This window comes from Podospora pseudoanserina, chromosome 2 (genome assembly GCF_035222485.1).
Source record: "Podospora pseudoanserina strain CBS 124.78 chromosome 2, whole genome shotgun sequence".
Lineage (NCBI taxonomy): Eukaryota > Fungi > Ascomycota > Sordariomycetes > Sordariales > Podosporaceae > Podospora > Podospora pseudoanserina.
In genome coordinates this window covers 4,912,796-4,933,166 of record NC_085921.1, presented here as the reverse complement: position 1 = coordinate 4,933,166, position 20,371 = coordinate 4,912,796, and the positions used below count along the sequence as shown (strand labels likewise).

The 20,371-nt window shown below is 52.7% G+C and overlaps 7 protein-coding genes and 1 non-coding gene across 8 annotated transcripts; 3 read left to right on the top strand and 5 right to left on the bottom strand.

Annotated features, from left to right (window-relative positions):
• The first annotated feature begins 846 nt into the window (after positions 1-846).
• Positions 847-3,365, top strand: QC764_214170 (uncharacterized protein). Its single transcript, XM_062945122.1, has 2 exons — positions 847-2,511; positions 2,576-3,365. Exons 1-2 carry the CDS (start codon positions 2,236-2,238, stop codon positions 3,179-3,181), a joined length of 882 nt encoding a protein of 293 aa, XP_062803956.1. The 5' UTR covers positions 847-2,235; the 3' UTR covers positions 3,182-3,365.
• A 3,532-nt stretch (positions 3,366-6,897) lies between these two features.
• On the bottom strand, positions 6,898-6,977 carry QC764_0045500. The gene has a single exon. It is a non-coding gene; the product is annotated as a tRNA-Asp (tRNA).
• A 331-nt stretch (positions 6,978-7,308) lies between these two features.
• Positions 7,309-8,984, bottom strand: QC764_214180 (uncharacterized protein). The gene is made up of 4 exons (XM_062945123.1): positions 8,310-8,984; positions 8,112-8,254; positions 7,888-8,056; positions 7,309-7,831 (listed from the first exon to the last, which is right to left on the bottom strand). Exons 1-4 carry the CDS (start codon positions 8,686-8,688, stop codon positions 7,350-7,352), a joined length of 1,173 nt encoding a protein of 390 aa, XP_062803955.1. The 5' UTR covers positions 8,689-8,984; the 3' UTR covers positions 7,309-7,349.
• A 1,782-nt stretch (positions 8,985-10,766) lies between these two features.
• On the bottom strand, positions 10,767-12,795 carry QC764_214200 (uncharacterized protein). The gene is made up of 3 exons (XM_062945125.1): positions 12,683-12,795; positions 12,386-12,627; positions 10,767-12,323 (listed from the first exon to the last, which is right to left on the bottom strand). The coding sequence occupies exons 1-3, from the start codon at positions 12,719-12,721 to the stop codon at positions 12,005-12,007; spliced, it is 600 nt and encodes a 199-aa protein (XP_062803953.1). The 5' UTR covers positions 12,722-12,795; the 3' UTR covers positions 10,767-12,004.
• Positions 11,323-11,852, top strand: QC764_214190 (uncharacterized protein; the record flags this gene model as incomplete). Its single annotated transcript, XM_062945124.1, has 2 exons — positions 11,323-11,570; positions 11,654-11,852. 2 exons carry the CDS (start codon positions 11,323-11,325, stop codon positions 11,850-11,852), a joined length of 447 nt encoding a protein of 148 aa, XP_062803954.1.
• A 171-nt stretch (positions 12,796-12,966) lies between the features above and the next one.
• Positions 12,967-17,674, top strand: QC764_214210 (uncharacterized protein). The gene is made up of 3 exons (XM_062945126.1): positions 12,967-14,727; positions 14,793-15,305; positions 15,360-17,674. Exons 1-3 carry the CDS (start codon positions 13,246-13,248, stop codon positions 15,645-15,647), a joined length of 2,283 nt encoding a protein of 760 aa, XP_062803951.1. The 5' UTR covers positions 12,967-13,245; the 3' UTR covers positions 15,648-17,674.
• QC764_214220 (uncharacterized protein) lies at positions 15,655-16,405 on the bottom strand (the record flags this gene model as incomplete). Its single annotated transcript, XM_062945127.1, has 3 exons — positions 15,655-15,845; positions 15,911-16,025; positions 16,088-16,405. The coding sequence occupies 3 exons, from the start codon at positions 16,403-16,405 to the stop codon at positions 15,655-15,657; spliced, it is 624 nt and encodes a 207-aa protein (XP_062803952.1).
• On the bottom strand, positions 17,367-20,000 carry QC764_214230 (uncharacterized protein; the record flags this gene model as incomplete). The annotated part of the gene is made up of 5 exons (XM_062945128.1): positions 17,367-17,425; positions 17,483-18,478; positions 18,533-18,704; positions 18,773-19,134; positions 19,197-20,000. 4 exons carry the CDS (start codon positions 19,998-20,000, stop codon positions 17,966-17,968), a joined length of 1,851 nt encoding a protein of 616 aa, XP_062803950.1. The 3' UTR covers positions 17,367-17,425; positions 17,483-17,965.
• Positions 20,001-20,371: the final 371 nt, after the last annotated feature.

Below are 20,371 nucleotides of genomic sequence, written 5' to 3'. Positions count from 1 at the left end.
CACAACTGAAAGTTGGGCGAATTCCGGATGCTGTTCTTTATGGCGTGTACTCGAGACAAAACCGTCCCACGCTCGTGTGGTTCAGGCACTCTTCTGTGCGCATGGCTCACGATCCCAAATCGTCATGAAAATCCGACGAACTGGGCTCGACTGGGCTGTGTCTCGCCTGTTATAGACATGTCTTGGGTCAATTCCAAGTTGTCGGGGCTGGAATGTCTGAAATTGCATCAATACATTCCAGTCACGAATCAGCATGTAATGAAGTCTTAGACCAGATCGGATCCCGGTTTCCCGGAAAAGCTGAAGACAAGAATCCAAGTCCCTGCGCAAATCCATGCAGAGCAATCAATTTTCTGTCGAACGACGGAGATCACCCGCTCACAGTCTGGCACCACAGTTCGTCACAGTACTATCAATAGCAGCGGTAGCCAAACAGCCAGAATGTAGAAGGTAGCAGTTTTGATAGGTACCTAATCATCTGTTACAACACTGGTAGCGTTCAATATCAAGCAGATTCATATCGTGAATCATGGGCAACAATGCCCGCGGTCCACCCACGACCCCCGCATTGCGGTTGAGACTAGCACCAAGATGGACGGAGATACAGTGCTTATTTCGTTCAAGGCGAAGGATGCGGCCCGCAGACTGGACACTAGCAGGCCACCGTTGGCCCTAAGCCCATGTTCAACAGGGGGAACGTTGCCACCAGATTGACCTGGAGTGATGGCGAGGCGTTCTGTTATCAGATGGGGTTTGGCTTTCTATGACCATCATTGAAGAAGTGGTCGTGATAAGCCCAAGGTGATATTTCATTCCAGAAAAGTTCTGTGCAGGCAGTGTGGGTGAGTGACAGTGATGCATCCCACTCAAAGCGCCTTGGCAACGATTACAGTGCATCTGGACCCCGGATGGCATCAGCGCGAAGTGCGACATGCATCCTCGAATCACAGCAAGTCGAAAATCGCTCAAACAAGTTGGCCGTGGAATGTGTGATGGCTTGAGCAGAAGCTCCGGCATGGGATTCTCAACATGGAAGGCCGGGCACTAATGCCATTCGACTGGTCCTCCCCTCACTGCCGATCTTCAGTGGACATGTCCGTTTTTTGACAACGGCCGCCAGGAGAAGAGCACGAGGGGCCAAGCATCACGAAACACACCCCGCACACGCATAAACTCCTTCCTGCCTGGACAGTGGCTAGCGCGCTGTTGGGGGTTTATCTCCAACATTCACAAGCTTCGTTCCTTTTCGTCCCATTCGTATCGGCAGCTTCCCGATCAGGGAGGTCGCAGCCAAGTCCGCCAAGCCAGGCCCCGGGCGTCCCAGCCAAGTGCCGTTCCGATCTCTCCACGCTCCTTTCTTTTTTCCCACACCCCTGGACAACTGGTCCCCAACTACCGGTCCTGTTGGACAATCTCGGTATTGACCGCATATGTCATGCATTGGGGACCTGTGGAGGATGTCGTGGATGTCCAACTGCTCAGCACCGCCTTTGGATTGGACAGCCTACCCGCTTATCACGCCCCTTCCCATTTCCCACCCACCCACCATGGACCCCAGGGGGCAAATGATGGATCAATCCAGGACGACGAATGACTTGGACCCAAGGGGAAGTTGGCGAGGACTCATTCCAACAGGAAGCTGGAGGAGGCGCACGAATGGGTGGTCAGCCACGCAGCTCATGTCGACGGACCAGAGAGGCAAAGCTGAATAAAAGAGTGGTGGTCCTGGAACTGCTACACGCACCCACAGTCCCATGTCCACACACCCACAAGCCCAGCCGGGACCTATCAAGCGAAGCCCTTCTAGTGTGCTTCTCCTCTCTAGTAGGGTGGGCTAGAATCCGATCAGGAAGGAAGTCGTCTTCCTCTCGCCTTGTTCCCCAATCAGTGTTGCATTGACCCAGATCAAGGCGTGACCACTTGCCAGGTATTCACACCTCCAGCTCGGGGGGGCCCCTATTCGGTCTTGGCCAGTCCACCTTCCCATTGTTGACATGGGCCCGATACGGGACCTAGCTGCGTCCCAGATCCTCCATCCAGCGCGCGACTCCGAGGCCGAACATCGCTCGTCCTGTTCACGGCCAGAGAGAGGATCGGGTAGCATAAAAGGACGACGAGATCCCCCCTCGAACGGTTTTGAAGTTCATCAGCAGCATCAGCATCAGCCCTCAGCTCTTCAACTCATTCTCTGATCTGCCTGTTCCTCTCGGTCCTTCTTCTTGCACCAACTTCAAGATGCGTTTCTCTCTCGCTCTCGCCGCGGCCGGTTTGGCCCAGACTGCCTTTGCGGCTCCTCAACCTTCCCGCGGTTTCGGCTGCGGTGCCCCTGAGCCTTCCGAGGAGCTCCTCCAGGTTTCCCAGCAGTTCGCTGTTGAGGAAGCTCAGGCCCTCGCCGAGTCTTACCGCTCCGGGAACCTCACTGCCCGTGATGTTACCGCCCAGGCCATCTCCGTCAAGGTCTATATCCACGTCGTGGCTGCTTCTACTGCCCTCAGCGGTGGTTACCTCACCGTAAGTGCTCGACTTTCGAGGCCCTGGAAAGGTGTCAGCACCAGGTAGCTAACCAAATCAACAGGACACCATGATCAACAACCAGTTCAGCGTTCTCCAGTCGGCTTTTGCCCCCTATGGCATCTCTTTCACCCTCGCCGGCACTGACAAGACCGTCAACGCCAACTGGGCTGATGACTCCAAGGGTTACGAGATGACCATGAAGCGCGCTCTCCGCAAGGGCACCTACAAGGACCTCAACCTCTACTTCCTCCAGAAGATGGGTGGTAACTTGGGATACTGCTACTTCCCCACCACTGCCTCGCCCGGCTCCACCGCCTACATCCGCGACGGCTGCACCATCCTCTATAGCACCACCCCAGGCGGCAGCTCCACCAACTACAACCTCGGCCACACCGCCACCCACGAGGTTGGTCACTGGTTCGGTCTCTACCATACCTTCCAGGGCGGCTGCACCGGTGCCGGTGACTCCGTCTCCGACACCCCCGCCCAGGCCTCCGCTTCTTCCGGCTGCCCTGTCGGCCGTGACTCCTGCCCCAGCCAGGCCGGTGTTGACCCCATCCACAACTACATGGACTACTCCATCGACTCTTGCTACGAGGAGTTCACCCCCGGCCAGCAGACCAGAATCAACAGCTTCTGGACCAGCTACCGCCAGAACGCTTCCTAAGCGGCTGGTTTCGAGCCGTAGGACCAGGAGAGGGGATGAGGGGATGACGATGTGGACGGTATATAGCTAGATGGGAGGGAGTCCGAGAGGGACATGATAGAGATGAGATGAGCTGAGGACATACTTGTACATAGAATGATGCTGATGAAGTAAATAAGATATACACTTGCTTTGCAACTTTGGGATTCTCTTGTGAATGGTTGTGATTGAATGGAATGATATGTTGTGTGACAACTTGGTAAACCTTGACGACAAATCCGGGGAGAGGAGCCCAAAGACAGAGTTGTATGTGGTCGAAGAATGAATGAAGTGTGTCGTCAGAGGTAGGGCATTGGGACTTTGTTGTTGGCAAACTTTGGGGAAAGCGGTGTTGAGTCTCGGTGTTGGCAGGAACAGTTAACAATGGAAGGGAAGGAGCGAGGAGCAGGCCGCCAACTGGCTGGAGTTTTGTCGGCACCTGACGACGTCTGATGCTGAAGCTGTCAGCTCATGAGTTGCTCCCACCCACTGGCCAGTTATAAGGGTCACTTTGGTCTCCTGTTTTCAACAGAACAGCTTGTGGTAGTACAGCGTCACCAAGCGACGCGTCTCAGACCGAAAGTGTGGTCCTATAAAATGGTCCCTGGGACAGCCACTCCCCTCGAAAGGAGAGGCTGTGTGTTCGAGTCTGGGGGGCGACGGTTCAAGTGCCCCTTCGACCCTTAGTGTTAATGCGACGACCACGACAGAACACCGGCGGAGAGGGAATATGTGGAAGGTACCACTTCGGACAGAGGCTTATCATAGGTCCCTGTTAAAGAAAAGACGCGGTTTCCGACAGACGGCTTGATAAGCACTCCCGAAGCCCAGATGAGATCCCAACATACTGATGCTGACACTCATCGCTGAGTACCTGGTTCAGTCTAGGACCCGCAAGCTGTTCATGATTTTTTGCCTCTTTTCTATTTATTTTATATATTACCGCTATTCCCTTTTCTGCCACACCAGACTTTTCTTTTGGCTTCCCACAATACTCCGCACCAAACCCAACCTCCCGCCATTGCTAGACCCAGCATTCATATTTCCGCGAAGATTCCAACCCCGTTGAGGAATTCCAGTCGTAGAACCTGTATCGACATGGATCGCTTTTCGTTGAACAGGAATACGACCGCTCAAACCCTCTCGAATCCAAGACTCATCACTCCTAACACTAGTCGTCTTGCTCACGACCGACAATCTCTCACGACCGCCAGCAGTCGGAATCATGCTCGATCTCCTCCTGATAGCAGCTCTCCTGACACCGACAGCATCCAACGCCACGACGGGTTGTTTTTCAAATGTCACCTTCGGCATTTGGTTATCCTGTCGTTGTTTCTGTGGTTGCGGCAGCAAACCACGCGTTCCCACCCCATGCCCATGCTCGCACTCTTCACACAACCTTCTGACTACCCGAGTCCACTGGCCATCCAATCTCCCAGCAAGCTCCTGGGTCTCAGGGCAAGAAATCTCTCTTCCTGCGATTATCTTGCTTCCGTTGGTTCCATGGTCAGAGGAGTGTCGATTTCGAGCCTTGTATGTAGGACAGTGCTCCCATTGCGTCTGATCTTGAGGAAACTTCCAGTCTATGTGGCCTTGGAGAACAGTAGGCAGCCGAGTTGCCCATCCTTGAGCAGTGAATGGTTCGTCGAGGAACTCCCAAGGTGAAAGGCGGGCGTTGGTGGCGTGAGGGCATAGAGATGAGTCGTCTCGGTGAGGGCAGATGCAGACCGTTAGGGTGAGTACTTTTATGCACATGTTTTTCTTGTTGTTTGTTTCTTCACGAAATGGGTGTTTTTGGTGTGTATGGAAGTGGAGGTGGTAAAAAGTCAACTATCATATCCCAAACCTACGGCATGGGAAGTGTGAGTAGGCAAGGAATTCTTCTGTGTTCTAAGCATGTCGCTGGGCAAGAAATAACTCACAAGATCTCGATGCGCTGGACGGGTACACCGTGATGGCATCTGACGCTTATCGCGAAACAGCCGAACTGAAAATAGTGTTGGGCGAGTCATTGCTTGATGGAAGTCCGGACTCTGCCAATCCACACACTTTAAAGTTGGTTTGATACAGGCACCTAGGTTACTGTCAGAGGTATCGCGCCATTGTGACTTGCACGTGAATCTGCTCGGCCTCGCCCGCTGGACATGTCAATTCTATCCCCCCTCAAGAAATCCTTGGGACGGTCAATGTGATGAAGATAGTCGAATCTATAACATCGGACCACAAATCAGGTATCATATACACACGAGGCAGAAAGCCTGGATCCAGGTAATCTGACAATGGGGCAACGGACTTCTCTCAGCCACCTCATCATCTTTGCGGGGAAGGTCAGAAACCTGCCGGATCTCCGGCTACTTTTGTTTTTTTGCTTGGGAATAACAGTGCATAATAGATTAAAAGGATCAATATGAAAGAAGCATGTCTTTCGTTGTAACAATGACACTTGAAAAACAGAGGACTTCTCTCAACGTGTTTAATCAACATTTATTCATAAGTAAGCAAACATCTCGAGGTTTTTAAGGCTTTGAACATGAAGAAAAGAAGGGACACAGTGCTTCCTAACGACTCCAAATAACCCCATAACCCATGCCCCACATGACGCATCTATCGTTACACCCTGTAGAAACAACCCTGATATAACGCCGTTACAGTAAGAAGAAGGGATATGTAGGTGCCTGTTTTGTTGAAAGTGACTCCTGAAACCCTGAATGCTTGCAGTCCTCTAATCCACTGTTATTCAGTAACAACCCCAATGTTTCCCTCGCCCGGATGCCATTATCTAGCCAAAACACGACAAGACATCCAACATTTTGATCATTACCGAGCAACCAACACCATATCCTGCGCGACGCCCTGCACCAAGTCCACGACGACTGGTGTCAGCTTCAGCACCTCCAACGGCCCAAGTGTTCCAGGTCGGACAGTGTCTGTCAATATTGACCGAGCGTCAAGAGCCCACGGTACTAGTGGATATTCCGGAGCGACTATGTAGCTTGGAGGGGAATAGAAGTTTGTCGAGGGTTTGTAAGCGTATGCTAGCATGATGCTGCAAGTTGAGGAGAGTCAGAAGATTGGTTGAACACAGGTGCCTAACTTGAGCAAGAACCTGAAGTTGATATACGTCAAGAGTGAGAATTCCACAATCAAGGAGAGATTAGACTCAGTCATGCTGGAGTAGCAAGATCAAGACTATAAAACCACCTTCAGCCGCACGCCTGAGGCTCAGTTTGTAGGGAGGCAGTGCATGAGCAAGCACCCATCACAAGGCAGAAGGTGGGCCCGAGGTTCGCTGATCGGACAGATTTTGGTCCGAAGGGGAGGACAAATCAACAGCCCTATGATATGCAACCATTGTGAGAGTATGAGGTAAGTCAGCCCGGTCTGTAGACCGCCAGATCAAGAATGATTCACTTTGATCACGTGGGCCCAATATAGCCATGGGAGAAGGGCGGCTATGCGGCGGCGTTCTGTGCCCCACCTTCCCGTTGACGGACCGGACCTCTGCCGATCAGACCCATAATCTCGGGTTGAGTGGGGCAAGAACCCTCGGACTTCGCGATCTCAAGACACAGGATTTTCGGCACAGTCCGAGGCGGCTCGGTCAGGAAGAATGCCTAACCACATGATCAACAATCTTTCAGCTGCCATCTGCCAAAAGTAGATGGCAAGTAAAAAGCAAAAGATATGATGTGGACTGACTCTCCCGCCGGGAATTGAACCCGGGTCTCGAGCGTTGTTGGATGACAAGCTCACATACTGACCACTATACTACGGAAGATTTACAGGTGTGATCACCTGTCGTAGCGAATTGCTTACCGGCTACAACAAAATCTGTCTTTATGATGAGCCGCCGTTTCTCCCCTGACAGTTCGCTCACTTTTGGCACATGCGCCTTCAATTCGCGTTACCTCACACCCACCTCCAAACCTCACAGAATAGCGACCTCGAATAGTTCCACCAAAGCGAACACGCGTAACACTTTCATCATAACAAATCGGCAAAATTAAAGAATTCATCAGCATTGAGAGAAAGGTATGTCGTCCAAATCTCTTCTTATGTACGGTACTGTTCCTAATTTTCACCAGAGCATAAGAACCCCGTCAAAACAACCCCGCGTCACCCATTGCCATCCGCGACTGGTCCTACCAACTTACTCGGCATCCTCTTGGAGCTCAGCCTCAGCCTCGACCTTGCGACCAAGCTTCTCAGCGAAGCGCTTGCCCCAACCGCCACCGAAACCGGGCCAGCCACCGCCGCCGCCACCACCGCCGGGAAGCTTGGAGATGGGACCAGTGGGGTTCATGACACCACCGTTCGCAGTCCAGTAAGCAGCAGGGTTGAGCGGGCGGCTGGTCTGCTGGTTGATACCGAAGCGGATCCAGGCAAAGAGACCCTCGGAGACGTCCTTGCCAATGAAGGAGTAGCGGACGATCGGGTCGTCACCGTTGGCGCCGGCCTGGAACAAAAAGTCGCGCGTGTTCTGCTGGATGGGCATGCGGTTAGTGTTGTAGGGCGCGTTCCTCTCAGCGGCCGTGATGAGGCCTTGGTCAAAGTAGATTTGACCAATATGGGCAGCGCGACCGCCAGTCAGGGTATTGTTGGCGTGCTTGGTGGCTCCGAGCCAGACGATGGCTGCATCAGAGGTCAGCTTTTTTGTCTCCTGACTTGCTGCAGTTGGAACTGCTTACCGTGGATATGGGTCGCACGACCGTCATAGTGACCTGGGAACATGGTGTCAAAGGAAGCCACACCATGGCTGTCGGTAGGCTGCACGCCGCGAAGGGTTGTGCCCTTGAGGATGGAGGCATCGTTGGGGTCGCCCATGCCGGGGTAGCCTTGGACACCAACATAGATACCCTGCACGATGTCAGTTGGGTTCACCAGCATTCCATCGCGCTTTGCGGCTACTTACGGTGGCGTTGGAGCTCCAGATGTCAACGTAGGCGTTGGGGACGGTCTGGCATGTCTTGTAGTCCACAACTTGGATGGCAAGCGTCATCTTGATACCCCTCTCGCCGTTGGTGATGTTCTTGCGGATCTCCTCGCCCTTGACGTCTATCAACCAGTCAATACCTGAGCATCCACGCTATTCAACGACCAAGTCACTCACACAACGGTCCCTCGTCAACGACAGGCATGAGCATGCAAGCCCCATAGTTGGAGAAGAGGGTGGAAAGGTCCATGCCCTCGGTGACCGTCTTGTTGCTCTTGTGGTCGATTCTCGAGACGGAAAGGTAGTCGCGGGGAGTGATCTTGGGCTTCTCGTCAACCTCGTAGCCCAAGGCACGCCTCAACCTCTTGATCTCGGCACCATTGATCTCGACGGTTCGCTGAATGAACTCGGGGCTGTTGAACTCCTTGCTGCAGTGGTCAAGAGACCTCCGCTCGAGTGGAAGAGCGCGGTGGGCGTGGACCGCCTCCTTGTGACCCGGATGGGCCAAGGCCAGAGGGGCCAGCAACAGGGAGGAAAGCAAACTCTTGAGGGCCATAGTGGTTAACGTCAATGTACGTTCTACACGACAACTGCAAGAGAAAGAGGAGATGAGCCCCAGGCCAAGATCCAAGGTCGGCTCAAGCCGAAGATATCTACTTCCAAGAGTGGCGCGTTCCCCTCTCCATCTGCGAGACTGTGACCCGGCTGCATGCCATGGTTTCCTTCAGGCCGGATCGTCGGCTCTCTCCGTGGGGCGGGTTCGAGAAAGAGTGATGCGACAATCAATATCCAGGTCGCATCACCAGCATTCAACCACGGCCACTGCCTCCGCAGCGAGTCCACGAGGGCAACATGTATATCACCGGTATAGCTTCATCTACATGAGCATACCCACTCAAGCTTGCCGGAACACAGATACAGCACTCATGATTGGGCCGAGTAACCAGACTGATAGCCAAGCGAAGCCTGCCGCCAAGCGTTCCCCGGATTTTTAATCTCCGTTCGCGACAGTGTGCTCTCTATGGGGGGACGAATCGGGTCGTCCGGCGAGAATGGGTTGTGTTTAAACGCACGGGTAAATACAATCTAGTGGTCGCCCAAACAACGTTTACTCTACCGCGTGTAACCACAGCATGACGACGCCCATCCGCTTTACCCAGAGATGATTCTAGCCCCAAGCAAGCAAGAACCATTTTTGCATTTATGTTCGGAACCCTTTTCGGCAGTTGTGGTGGTACAACACTACCGTTCGCCACGTCCAATTCGACGAAAGGACCTTTGCCGGCTTCCGGTTGTTGGGTCGCCATGCAAGGTTTTGTCTTCTTCCGGTCTGTTGGTTAGAGCTTGCTTCTGTGCTTCTTTGCAAGAACAAACAGCAATATATGCTGGGGTTGGTGCTATACTATTCTTTCTGTGCCGCCCGCTGCGGGTAAAAAAGACTTGTTTCTTGCCAACATCACTGCTGCAAGGTCGGTTGAGCCAGCCGAGCTCCCAAGCCTTGGAGTGTTTCTTTTTTTTCATATCGACGTCGTGGCTCACTCTATCTTTGCTGACAGCGGAAATTACCCGCGAGGTGATTCGTCGGCAGTGTTTATCGCAATTGCGTGTTTTCTTTCCAGACAGGGGGTCATGCATAGCTGGCAACGTCACACAGCGCTTATTCAGCGGCAGGCATCCGGCACTCAAAATGTTGGCTTCTTTTATGGAAGGGCCTAGACTAGGTAGATAGTTTGAATCTGAAGGTTGAATATTTTTATTTATGAATAGTAGCGGGCATAAACAGCAAGAAAGAACAGATGGACCAAGGGCAAACAGGTATGAAAATTGCGAATTATTCAGGTATTATCTATTAATTTGACCTTGGAGTGGTACCAAGGCATTATATTGTCAGTGAGGTATTATAAAAGCCATTAGCGAAAGACACTCTTGAAAACATCCGCAAGCCTATCCGCCCTTGACTTTCTACGCTCAGACTTCTCCATTCTCTCTACGACATTGTCCGGCAATGGAGCAGGCCCGAGAGGCAGCATGTAAATAGTAGCTTGATCCATACTTACGTATACAATCTCATCAGCCGACGCCTCCTCTCTCTGCGCACCAGTCAAAGCAGCCTCTGCCTCACAGTCAAGTAGTGGTGAACCATCGGGAAGCTGATAACGATACCGGACTTGACCGCGCTCACCAACCTGGGCCCAAGTCAACGGTATCAACGGAAGAGAGTACCCATTTCCAGCCCCCCATCCACCACACTGAGCACAAAGTCCGTCCCATAGAAGAAATGGTTTGTAACCCGGTGGTGGAATAGTCTGTTTGTGCTGGCTTTTCTGCATGCGGTAGCATTCTCTATGGCTTAGCACTCCTGCGTAACTGGAAGCCTTGTAGTAAAAGTTACATGGCATCCAATGGATGTCTGGGCGGATGATGACTGAGAGCGCCTCGGAAATTTCAGCTGGGTGGTAAAACAGCCCATATGGAGATATCGAAACGTGGTGTGGGCATGAGGGTTTGCCGTCGATGGTCAGAATTTCATCGAGGGTGCAATCGCACCAGGGGTGCTTTGGAACTGTTGGCCAGCACATGATGAGATTATTGATTTGATGAATGAATGGAAAGGTGATGGAGAGCAAGACAAGTCCGCCAGCAGCACTTTCCAATTAAATATCCTATCTATCTAGAGATGGTTACATTCTCATCATTGATGTTCCACGAACAACTGCGCAACCAGTTCATGCGGCGGGCAATCCAAGAGTGCTACCACATGTCTCGAATCTTCCTGATGCTGCAAAATAAAGAAAAAGGTGTTCAAGGGGGCAGTGGATCTGCCTCAACAGCTTCTTTGTTAAGTCGAGTTGTTATCTTACCATTCGGCGCTGACAACAATGCCTTTGACAAAACACAGAGAAATAGCCAGGCTCTCCCACCTGGTGACACTCAAACACATCTTGCGCCTGCGGCGGAGAAGAGGCCAATGCATGTATGTGGAGCCCGGTGCCACGAGAAAGGGTGAGGACTGAGATCATAGCCGATGATGCCCAAGTCTCGGACATGCATCTCAACCTCCCACACTTATGCAACGCCCGACGGTATGCTCGACCAACGAGTCAAGACCGAGACGCCCGAATCTTGCGGACCGGCGGCCTGGACACCTCGGTGGCAAAGAGCAACGACGTTGGACCAAAACCCCTAAAATATGGAGGCTGTCAAACTGTCAAGGGGCGAGCATGCCGGTCCCAGCGAGAAGGGTGTGGCTGGGTTCATGGCCATGAAGACGCTGATCGAGCAAAGGATTTGGCGCTGGGTGGAGGAGAAGAAAGAGCAGCTGCCTTTCACGTTCAACACCCTGCTGTTGGATAAGGTGATCTGGCCGTGCCTGGACCAAAAGAACCAGGGCATCCTGTCGACGGCGGGGATGGTGCATTGGGTCTGGAGAACGCACACGTGTGCATTCTGAGCATGATGGAACCTCGTAGGTTTTCCTCTCCTGCTGTTGACAAGCAGCTCATCTATGCCTTTTGGGGCAGGTACGGCTTTTACCAGATGGGCGAGATGCTAAAGGAGATATTTTCCAGGCACGCCGACAAGGTGGCCCAGGTTGAGAACTATGGTGAAGACCATACAGTGGGCGACACGGCTGTTGGCAAGGAGCTGCTGAGCAGACTGAGCCGGAATGGCGAATGGCGCAAGCTGAAAGAGAGTCTGGCGGACAACGCAAAGAGCTGATTGTAACTGGAGAAGCCTGGTGTTACAGATCACAGGCTTTCCACTATCCCGAACTGATTGCTTCTGTCTTGCACCGATAATACATTTCTCTGTCTGTAGTCGTAAATCGTAATAAACCGTAAATCGTCAACTGGTTATTCGGGTCTGGCGTTTCAGGACGCGGGCGGCTGTGGGTTGTTGCCAACTGTTTTGTACAAATCTCTCAGCTCAAACGCCTCGTGGCCGCCTTCTGGCACTTCCCCAATCACTCTTGCCGGCTGTCCTGCCACAATGGAGAAGCTTGGGATGACCATGTTGGGCGGAATGACAGTTTCGTCCAGCACCCGTACGTAATCTTTGATAATGGCAAACTCGCCCACTACCACTCTCGCTCCGATGTGTACGTGGCTTCCGATCGACGCGGCTTGGATAACAGACGAGGGCCCGACAAAGACGTGGTCACCCATCCGTAGGGGCATGTATGTGAAGGCACTGCGTAGAAGGGACAAGTTAGTGATTTATAGTGTAGCAAGCTATATATGGTGGCACAGTACCCCTTATAGAATCGGCCTGGCGGGCGTAAACACGAGGCTCGGCTGAGGAAACAATAGCGGCCAATTGCTACAGCCGTGTTGTTCGGTGTTCCGCTGCTGCTGCTGCTGCTGGAGGAGGATTGGATCGATCGGACCAGGTCGCCACGGATCATGACTTCGGGCTGGATGACTGTCTTTCCACCGAGCATAATGTTTTGGGTACCGACGAGGGTAGCTTTGCGAGCGACCTTGTTGCCCGTGTCCTACGCAATGTGAGTCTAGATTCCTCATCCCGATGCTTCGAGGTCATTGACATACGGTCTCAATGTATTCTCCTCTCGGCGGACGGCGCGACATGTTGGCTGCTGCTGGAGGTGTATCTTGGTATTTGACAGGAATGTTTGATGTTTGGGTTCCAGGTGGGATTTGGCGGTGTTCCGTCAAGGTACCTGCGTGGGGTCGCTACAGTGGCTTGGCGGAAGCTCTGGCCCCTTGTTTCAGCTGTGAACCCTGCAGGCAGTGGGTGATGGTGGGGTCATGTACTGGGCGCTTGTCCTCTGGCAGTTGCATCCCCCAAAAGTGCCGTTTGACACTTGCTTCACCTCTTCTCACATCGTCGACCCGAGCCATAGCTATCTTCAACAGCAAAGCCACGCAAGTTAATACACACCCTAGCTACTTCGTCCGCCGAAAGTCGCCCGGTGTGAACTCATTCCAACAGCCAGCGCATCACTTACGACAGGATGGCCCCAAATAAAACAAACATGACCAATTGGCTTTCAACAACGAGCCCCTTGAATCCTTTCTCATGCACGATGGGGGCCAAGCCGCCAGCTTCACTCTCAGATCCATTCCCTAAATAGAGACGACATGTGCCTGGAATGAGAGTCTCTTGCAACATATCCTCTCCTCAGTTTCTGACGATATCCAGTATGCCGCCTCCTTCATCAGAAAGCGAAGATGACACCAGCCAACATGTCTCCAGTAGCAAGGGACAGTCTGGCCCGACAGTCATGTATGCCGCAGCGCCAGATACGCCAGGAATACCATCAGACAACTCCCCATCCATCTCTGATCTCTTTCGCGAGATGCAAGAGACCAACCGGCTTCTCAAGCTCATGTTGGCCGCTCACAAGCCGGATGTGCCCTCATCGCCGGTTTCTCAACTGTCAAGAGAGACCACCTCCAACAGTGACCCGGATCTGGTCAAGATGAAAGTTCGAGAGTTGGTCCGTGACATTGCGCACCAGTCATTCAGTCCCGCGGACCCCTCGAACATCAAGAGATTCATTCGCAGCTTCATCGAAGAACGCATCTCACACAAGCCAAGGGAAGGCCACCAAGGAGAGTATGGCCCCGGTGCATACGTCCCCATTTTTGTATCATTGCGAGACAACCACTCCGGGCCGCTCGCAGAGATATACTGGAACTGGGAAAGACCGAACAAGTTGGACCCCGTTCACCGAGTCCTCATGGACGCATCTCAGGTCTCTAATGTCACCAAGCAATGGGGTTCAAGGTTCGATCTCGATGCTTTGACCTTTTCTCACTCTCGTGAGACAGGATGGATCATCGGCAAGAGTCCTGCCCTAGAGGGAGCCATCATTGGATGTCCACTGTTTTACTCTGGCCAAGGGCCAGCACAGAAGCTGGTGACGGCGAGGTCCGTCTTTGACAAGGACTGGAAGCCCATCGCCTCAGCAATGGCAGCCCCTGATCACTTGACCAGCCCCGGCTCGCTGTGGCATTGCACTGCTCCTTTGCTCGACGGCGGTTTGATGGCTCTTGACCGCCTCGCACTCATAACCGCCGTGGTGTTGAACAAACCCAACACCGAGACCGGCATCGCCCACCGCTTTCTTCACGAGTTTTGTGCCGGATGGAAACCTCTTTACCTACGTGGCAATCGCATGAATCACACCGGGTGGTCAGGAAACTCGGACACCACTTACCAACACACCATCCGCTGTTTCTCCCCCGCCAACAGGTCTGATAAGGTCAATTTTGGCTTGAGACCTCATGCGAAATGTGTCAGACAATCCGGCCAGTTCCCCTCTCACCTTGCAAGCTCATCCTCTTCCTTCACCGAACGGAGAATGAGTCTTCTGTGCCACTGGGACTACACTTATCCCCCCCATGGGTTCCGTATTGTTGCCTTGACCGATGCTATGACCATGAAACAAGATGGTGATATTAATGTGTCAAATGACTTGTTTACCGACTGGGGAGATAGACACTTTGCTGTTGAGGGGCTGAATGCTGGCTATCATTTGCTCCAAAGCAGCATCCACCGTCTGCTCATGTTTTGGGAAACCGAGTGGGGCCACTGTTTGGACGCATTGGAGAGCAACGTCAACACTTCTGTCAGTATCTCTCGGCCATGGTCGTCTCATCATGGCACACACGTTACTAACATGTCAACTTATAGCTCCTCGACATTCTCGACGATGAGACCAGCTCCCGCCTCATGTTTGACACTTCCTTTGAACGCTCCAGAGTGTATTTCAAGACACTGCAGATGCTTCGCATCTTCGCCGACGCCATTCGGGAAACTGGCCGCGATTTGCAAGAGATGGACCCCGAGAAGCTGATCCAAGGGAGTTTCCGGCGCGCTGGACACGATGTCCAAGCTTTCTTGAAACAGGACCCGCTCAAGGACAAGGCGCTCTGGAACAACTGGAAGATTCTGTTCGACTTTCAGCAGCAAACTGAAGAAAAGCTGTTGCGAAGAATTGCTGAAAAGACGGAGGAGATTACCAGTTTGAGAGACGGGGTGAGTGGTGGTGATTGGAGCAACTTGGTAGACGAACCTGTGCTAACGGTGCTGCAGCTGTTCAACGCAACCTCTCTCCGGGAAGCCTCGCGGGCGACTACAATGAACCGATATGTCATTGTTTTCACCATCATGACTGTTTTGTACCTACCCCCTAGCTTCACCTCTGTAAGTACCCCTCCATGCCAAGCTCTCGCCCAGCAGCTTGCTGACATGACACAGGCCCTGTTTGGCACCCCACTCTTCGAAGCCGAGTCTCAAGAGGAAACCGTGGAGCGATTCAAGACATCAACCATCATCGTGTGCGTCATCACCTATGTTCTCGCCATTTCCCTCATCTGGCTAGCCGACAAATGGGACATTGCCGGTGTTGTGTACCATGACCTACGCACACTGTGGCGGGGCACCACGGACCGGCTGAGACGCAGGGGACCTGATGGGTGGAGCTTGAGGTCAAAATCACGGAACTCGAGTTCTGATGCGTTGGTGGAAGGCAAGCAAGCTGTGTAGCCTCTGTCTAAGTGGTGCTGTACTTGGCCCAGACCTTCTCATCGTACTCGTCCATCCACTTGACATACTCTGGCCCCGCGGCAGCCCACCCCTTAATCCCACCCCCCAGAGCAAGACTCTGCATCTCGGTGTCGTTTTGGGACGAGATATAGTCCGCCAGCCAACTGGCTGCTCTGCTCCCTCTACCTGTCGATGAGCCTGTCCATAGCGTTCAGCAATCTGGGGGGGCATTTCAAAGACAGAGCAACCTCGTGAAGGCTTACCACAATAAAAGATGACCTTTTTAAGCCCGGCAGCCTTGAGGGTGGAGTACACCGTTGGCAGAGTCGGATAGAGGCTTTGAGCAGGGAGGTTGATGGAGCCGCGGATTGTACCGCCCTTGTTTATCTCAGCGTCGTGATCTCATGCGACGAAAAAGGATGCAAATGGGAAACACCTACCTCAAAGTCGTTTCTTCTCAGGTCAACCAGCACGGTATCTTTTCTCCCGTTGGCGAGAATGGACAGGACCTCGTCACGGGGGATGAAGACGGTTTGAGAAGAGGGGGCGGGGTAGGCGGCGTGCCAGGGCGCTGGGACAGGAGTGTCTGTGGACATTTTGCGGAGGGAGTAGGTGTGCAATTGGTGAGGTCGGATTGTCCTGGATTTTGGAAAGCTGCGTACCGAACGAAGAGATGTTGATATAAGGAATCTGTTCATTGCAATCGTTGCAAGAGTTGACGAGAGATCCTCGTCCGGCAATGATGCAGGATCATGCATGGCGGGGCAATGGGGAGAAGGAATGTCACTGGCGACTTGTGATTGGTTGGGAACGAACAAATTCCCCGAACCCGCCTCTTGTCAGTGCTGCCGGGTCCATAACAAGGGGGTCGAAAGGGGGTCCAATAACATGTTCAAAATACGGGTCACGAAAGGTATCACAGATGATTGTCATGATGCACAGGTAACAAACGTCAAAAACTTTATGGGATTATACTTTCACAATTATGTAGGCAAGGTAAGCACTCAACGGCCACGGAAAAGACAAGACACGCCCCTCCTCATCAGCCCCTGATTTCAAGGCCTAGAAGGCATCCCCTCCCCACCGTCCCAAAACCTCCCCAATCTCCCCCTCCCTCCTCCGAATCCTCTCATTCTCCCTATCCACCAGCTCCAGCAGCCTCAGCGTCAAGCTCTCCCAATACCACAAGCTCCCCTCCAGCCCTCTCAGCGTCCTGATCCTCCTAAGCGAAGTATCAAACGCCTTCCCCCTCGCCAACCACTCCTTTGGGTCCAAACCCAAAAGCGTGTTCCACAGAAACGTCGCAGCGGCGTACCGCTCGCAGATGGCGTCCCCAAAGCGTTTAAGCTCGACAGACAGGGCTTGGTTGGCAGGAACGAGGTCAGCGCGGATGAGGGCTTTGGCTGCTAGCAACCAGCCTTCGTGCGTGGTGGCGAGACGGGCTTTGCAGTCCCGCAGCCGCTCGATGGCGTCGTCGAGGGGGATGAGGTTGTCGTCGCTCCGGACGAGGGGGTTGGAGGGTGATTCTTGGAATTCGGGGATGGGTGGTAACCTGCTGGGGTGCCCTTGCCGGGAGGTTGCCTCGCGGAGTTGGGATTGGGTGGTGGAAAAGAGGCGGATTTCCTCTTCTTGGATGGGGCGGAGGGAGGAAGAGGAGCGGCGGTTGTTATTGGTGCTGCTGCTGCCCCGAGTTGCGGGGGGCCGCCGTGTGTGAACCTGGCTGGCGGATTCGCTTGGGGTGACGGAGCAGGGCCGGGATGCTACGAGGTCCAACCAGTCTATATCATCGTTATTATTTGGCTCCATTTTGAAGAGTGAATGGATGAAAAGCTTACCAATGGTGAGGATGACGTGTTGAATGTTGTTCTTAGTGCTTTCTGCCTCCGTCTTACTTGTTGTGAGAGAAAGGCTTTTGTGAGGATGAAGGGAATCTAAGAGAAGATGCCAATGGGAGCAAAAGCCCGTCTTTAATGCTTACAGCTTGAGGGTCAGAAACCCATTCTTGTCCCAACAAAGGCATTGTCGACTTTTCCTTGTTCTTGCCACAAGACGGACGGTCTAAGCGGCACGCAAAGGGAAGCAAGGAACAGCCCGGCAGTTCACTTCTTTGTGCTCCTGCCCTATGTTAAATCCCCCACTTCCAGTTATGTGTGAGATTAAACTTCAAGTGATGCACTTGACTGCCGAATTATAAGCGGGGTAAAATAACATCAGCTCTCATGGTCATTCGTTGAGCAGTCTGACGTCCGAGAGTTGCCTACACCGAGCTATTACATTTCCAGGGTACAGCAATCCCGTCTCAGCCCCGTCTCTCTTGACTAATGTGCGAATCTAAAGTCCAGTCTCTTGCTTCCCTTGTCCGTCGTGGTAGCCAAGTAATTTCGCCGCTCCTCTTGGCTCATCCTGTCCCAGGTTTCGTCTCGCTTCTTGTTTCTCCATACGTAATAAGCCTTGACCAGCAGGTAATTGACAATATTCATGCTTGCAATGCCAATCAGGGCCCTGTTACCACGTCGGTATTCCGGTCGGTCGTCTCGTCGGTAAATGTTGGAGGATATGATACTGTTGGTTTGGACTGCCATGTTGTAAAGCGCAGCAGAGACGGTACGTGTGCGCACGGTATTGCTGTTTCTGCTGCACCATCCCACTTGCATTGCATGAGTGGAAGGATATGACAGCAATACCGTGACGACGGCGTATGCTGCCCATCTTGATGCGTCGGCTGGTAGCAGATAGAGGGCTACAACACATGGCAGAAGCCACATTTGCATCACCACTCCCATGAAGGCCCTTTGGTTCAGCTTCTCGGACAGATATGTGATGAGGAGCATCTGGTTACGTTAGCCGTTGCCTGAGTATTAGAGGGCATTTGTGGGGTAACGAACACTGATGGTGCAGGTGATTTGGCAAGGGATGCTGAGCAGGTTGGAATCAAACGTATCAAAACCCAACTGCCGAAGCGTCAAAGTCAAGTATTGATCCGGTGGGCCGGCAGGCATGGAGAAAGTAAGGCCGATGAGGTAGATTGGCCATAAGTCAAAGTCACAAAGAGATTCCCTGGAGTCAAAATCAGTCAGTCATGGTACCCCCAGTCACAAACAAGCGAGGGACAGCAAGCAACGTACCAAAGTAGCTTGAAAGTGATGGCTTGCCGGTTATGCATGTCACTCTTGGAAGGATCGTCCCTCAGGATACGATTGACCATGATTTTTTCTTCATGTTCCGTGAACCATCCCTTCTTGCGCCAGGGAGCTTTGGTCTGCGTTGGTGAAGGTACCATCTGGAAGTAGGACCAAATACCGATCACCAGTGTCAGAATGCCCTCCAGGAGGAATAGCCACCGCCACCCTTCATATCCATGATATCCTCTCAGTCTCAGAAGTCCGTATGCCAATAGGGGGGATATGACATCTGTTAATCGATTTGCCATCCAAAACAGCGCCAGGCGGAAAGGAAGTTCTGTGCCTTTGAAGAAGTAGGACATGTACTAATAGACGGTGGTCAGTACCTATCATGACGGACCCAGAACCGGAAGAGTGGGAGACAGACCAGGATCACATCGGGAATAAAGCCGCCTTGGAGCAATCCAATCAATGCTCTCGTTGCCAAAAAGGATGATCGTCCTTTGAGCCAAAATTGTGCCGCACTCACGATACTCCAGAGAACCATCTGAGCTGGAATCCATCGATCAGGACCAATCTTCTTACTGATCAGTTGCGAAGGCAACTCGGCCAACAGGAAACTGATTCGGAACACAGTCTGGCCCAAGTTGTAGTCATTGGTGTCCAATCCCAGGTCGTCCAGGAAGTTGTCCGTGTTAGCTTGTGAGATATTGCTCCTGTCCAAATCCAAGGCGAAAAAGGCAACGCAACTCCACGCGGTGACCTTCCAATCTATCTTTCTGATCAACGGAATCTCCTCTGCCCAGGTCCACTTGAAGGAGGGATCAAAGCGGTGACGATTCTCATAGCGCTCGGTCGGCTGGAAATACGGAGCGAGTTCGGGGTTGTCGAAGACAGAAGGCTGGGTGGCAATATCTTCGGGGCGGCGGCTCTCACTTTTCTTCCAGGACCAGAACGAGGCAAGGTTGGTTGTGGGCTTTTGAGAGGCGCGGAACTCGGCCTCTTGGTCAAGAATGCGTTGACGGATAGCCTCTGGCGATTCCTTTTCTTTTTCGTTGGTTGATGACCTGGACGACTTGGAGGCCGTTTCGCTGGACGAGGCGAGTGCGGTCGAGGACTGAATCTTGTCCTTGGCGTCTGAGTCTCCGCTGGGTGCCATGATGGAGAGAAGCAACAAGGTTGAAAATGAAGCCCTCTGACGGTGTATCCATAGAGTATCGCTGATGTGCATATGGAGCGGTTGTGTAACTTTTAAACATCTCCATATTTTATATTACTGCCGTGGCCGTGGAAAATCCGGCCCCCATGTGTCACTCCTCGGATGCATCTCGAAGCAGGTGTGAAGGTGCCGGTGAATCCAGAACGATAATGTCAAATGGCCAAGATCTTCCGCCATTGTATTCATCTGGGCTCTGGTTGGGTGACTGTCTGTGATACCACCCTTGGCTGATGGCGACAACGTCAATGTTGATGGCAAATGTAGGGGACCAGACCTCGATATGTTCCCGCTGGCAACCACCAAACCGTGGGGGGCTGCCGAGTCGGTACCGTACATGCGGATTGATAATACTGTTGATGCTGGTCCACGGAGATGGTGTTCTT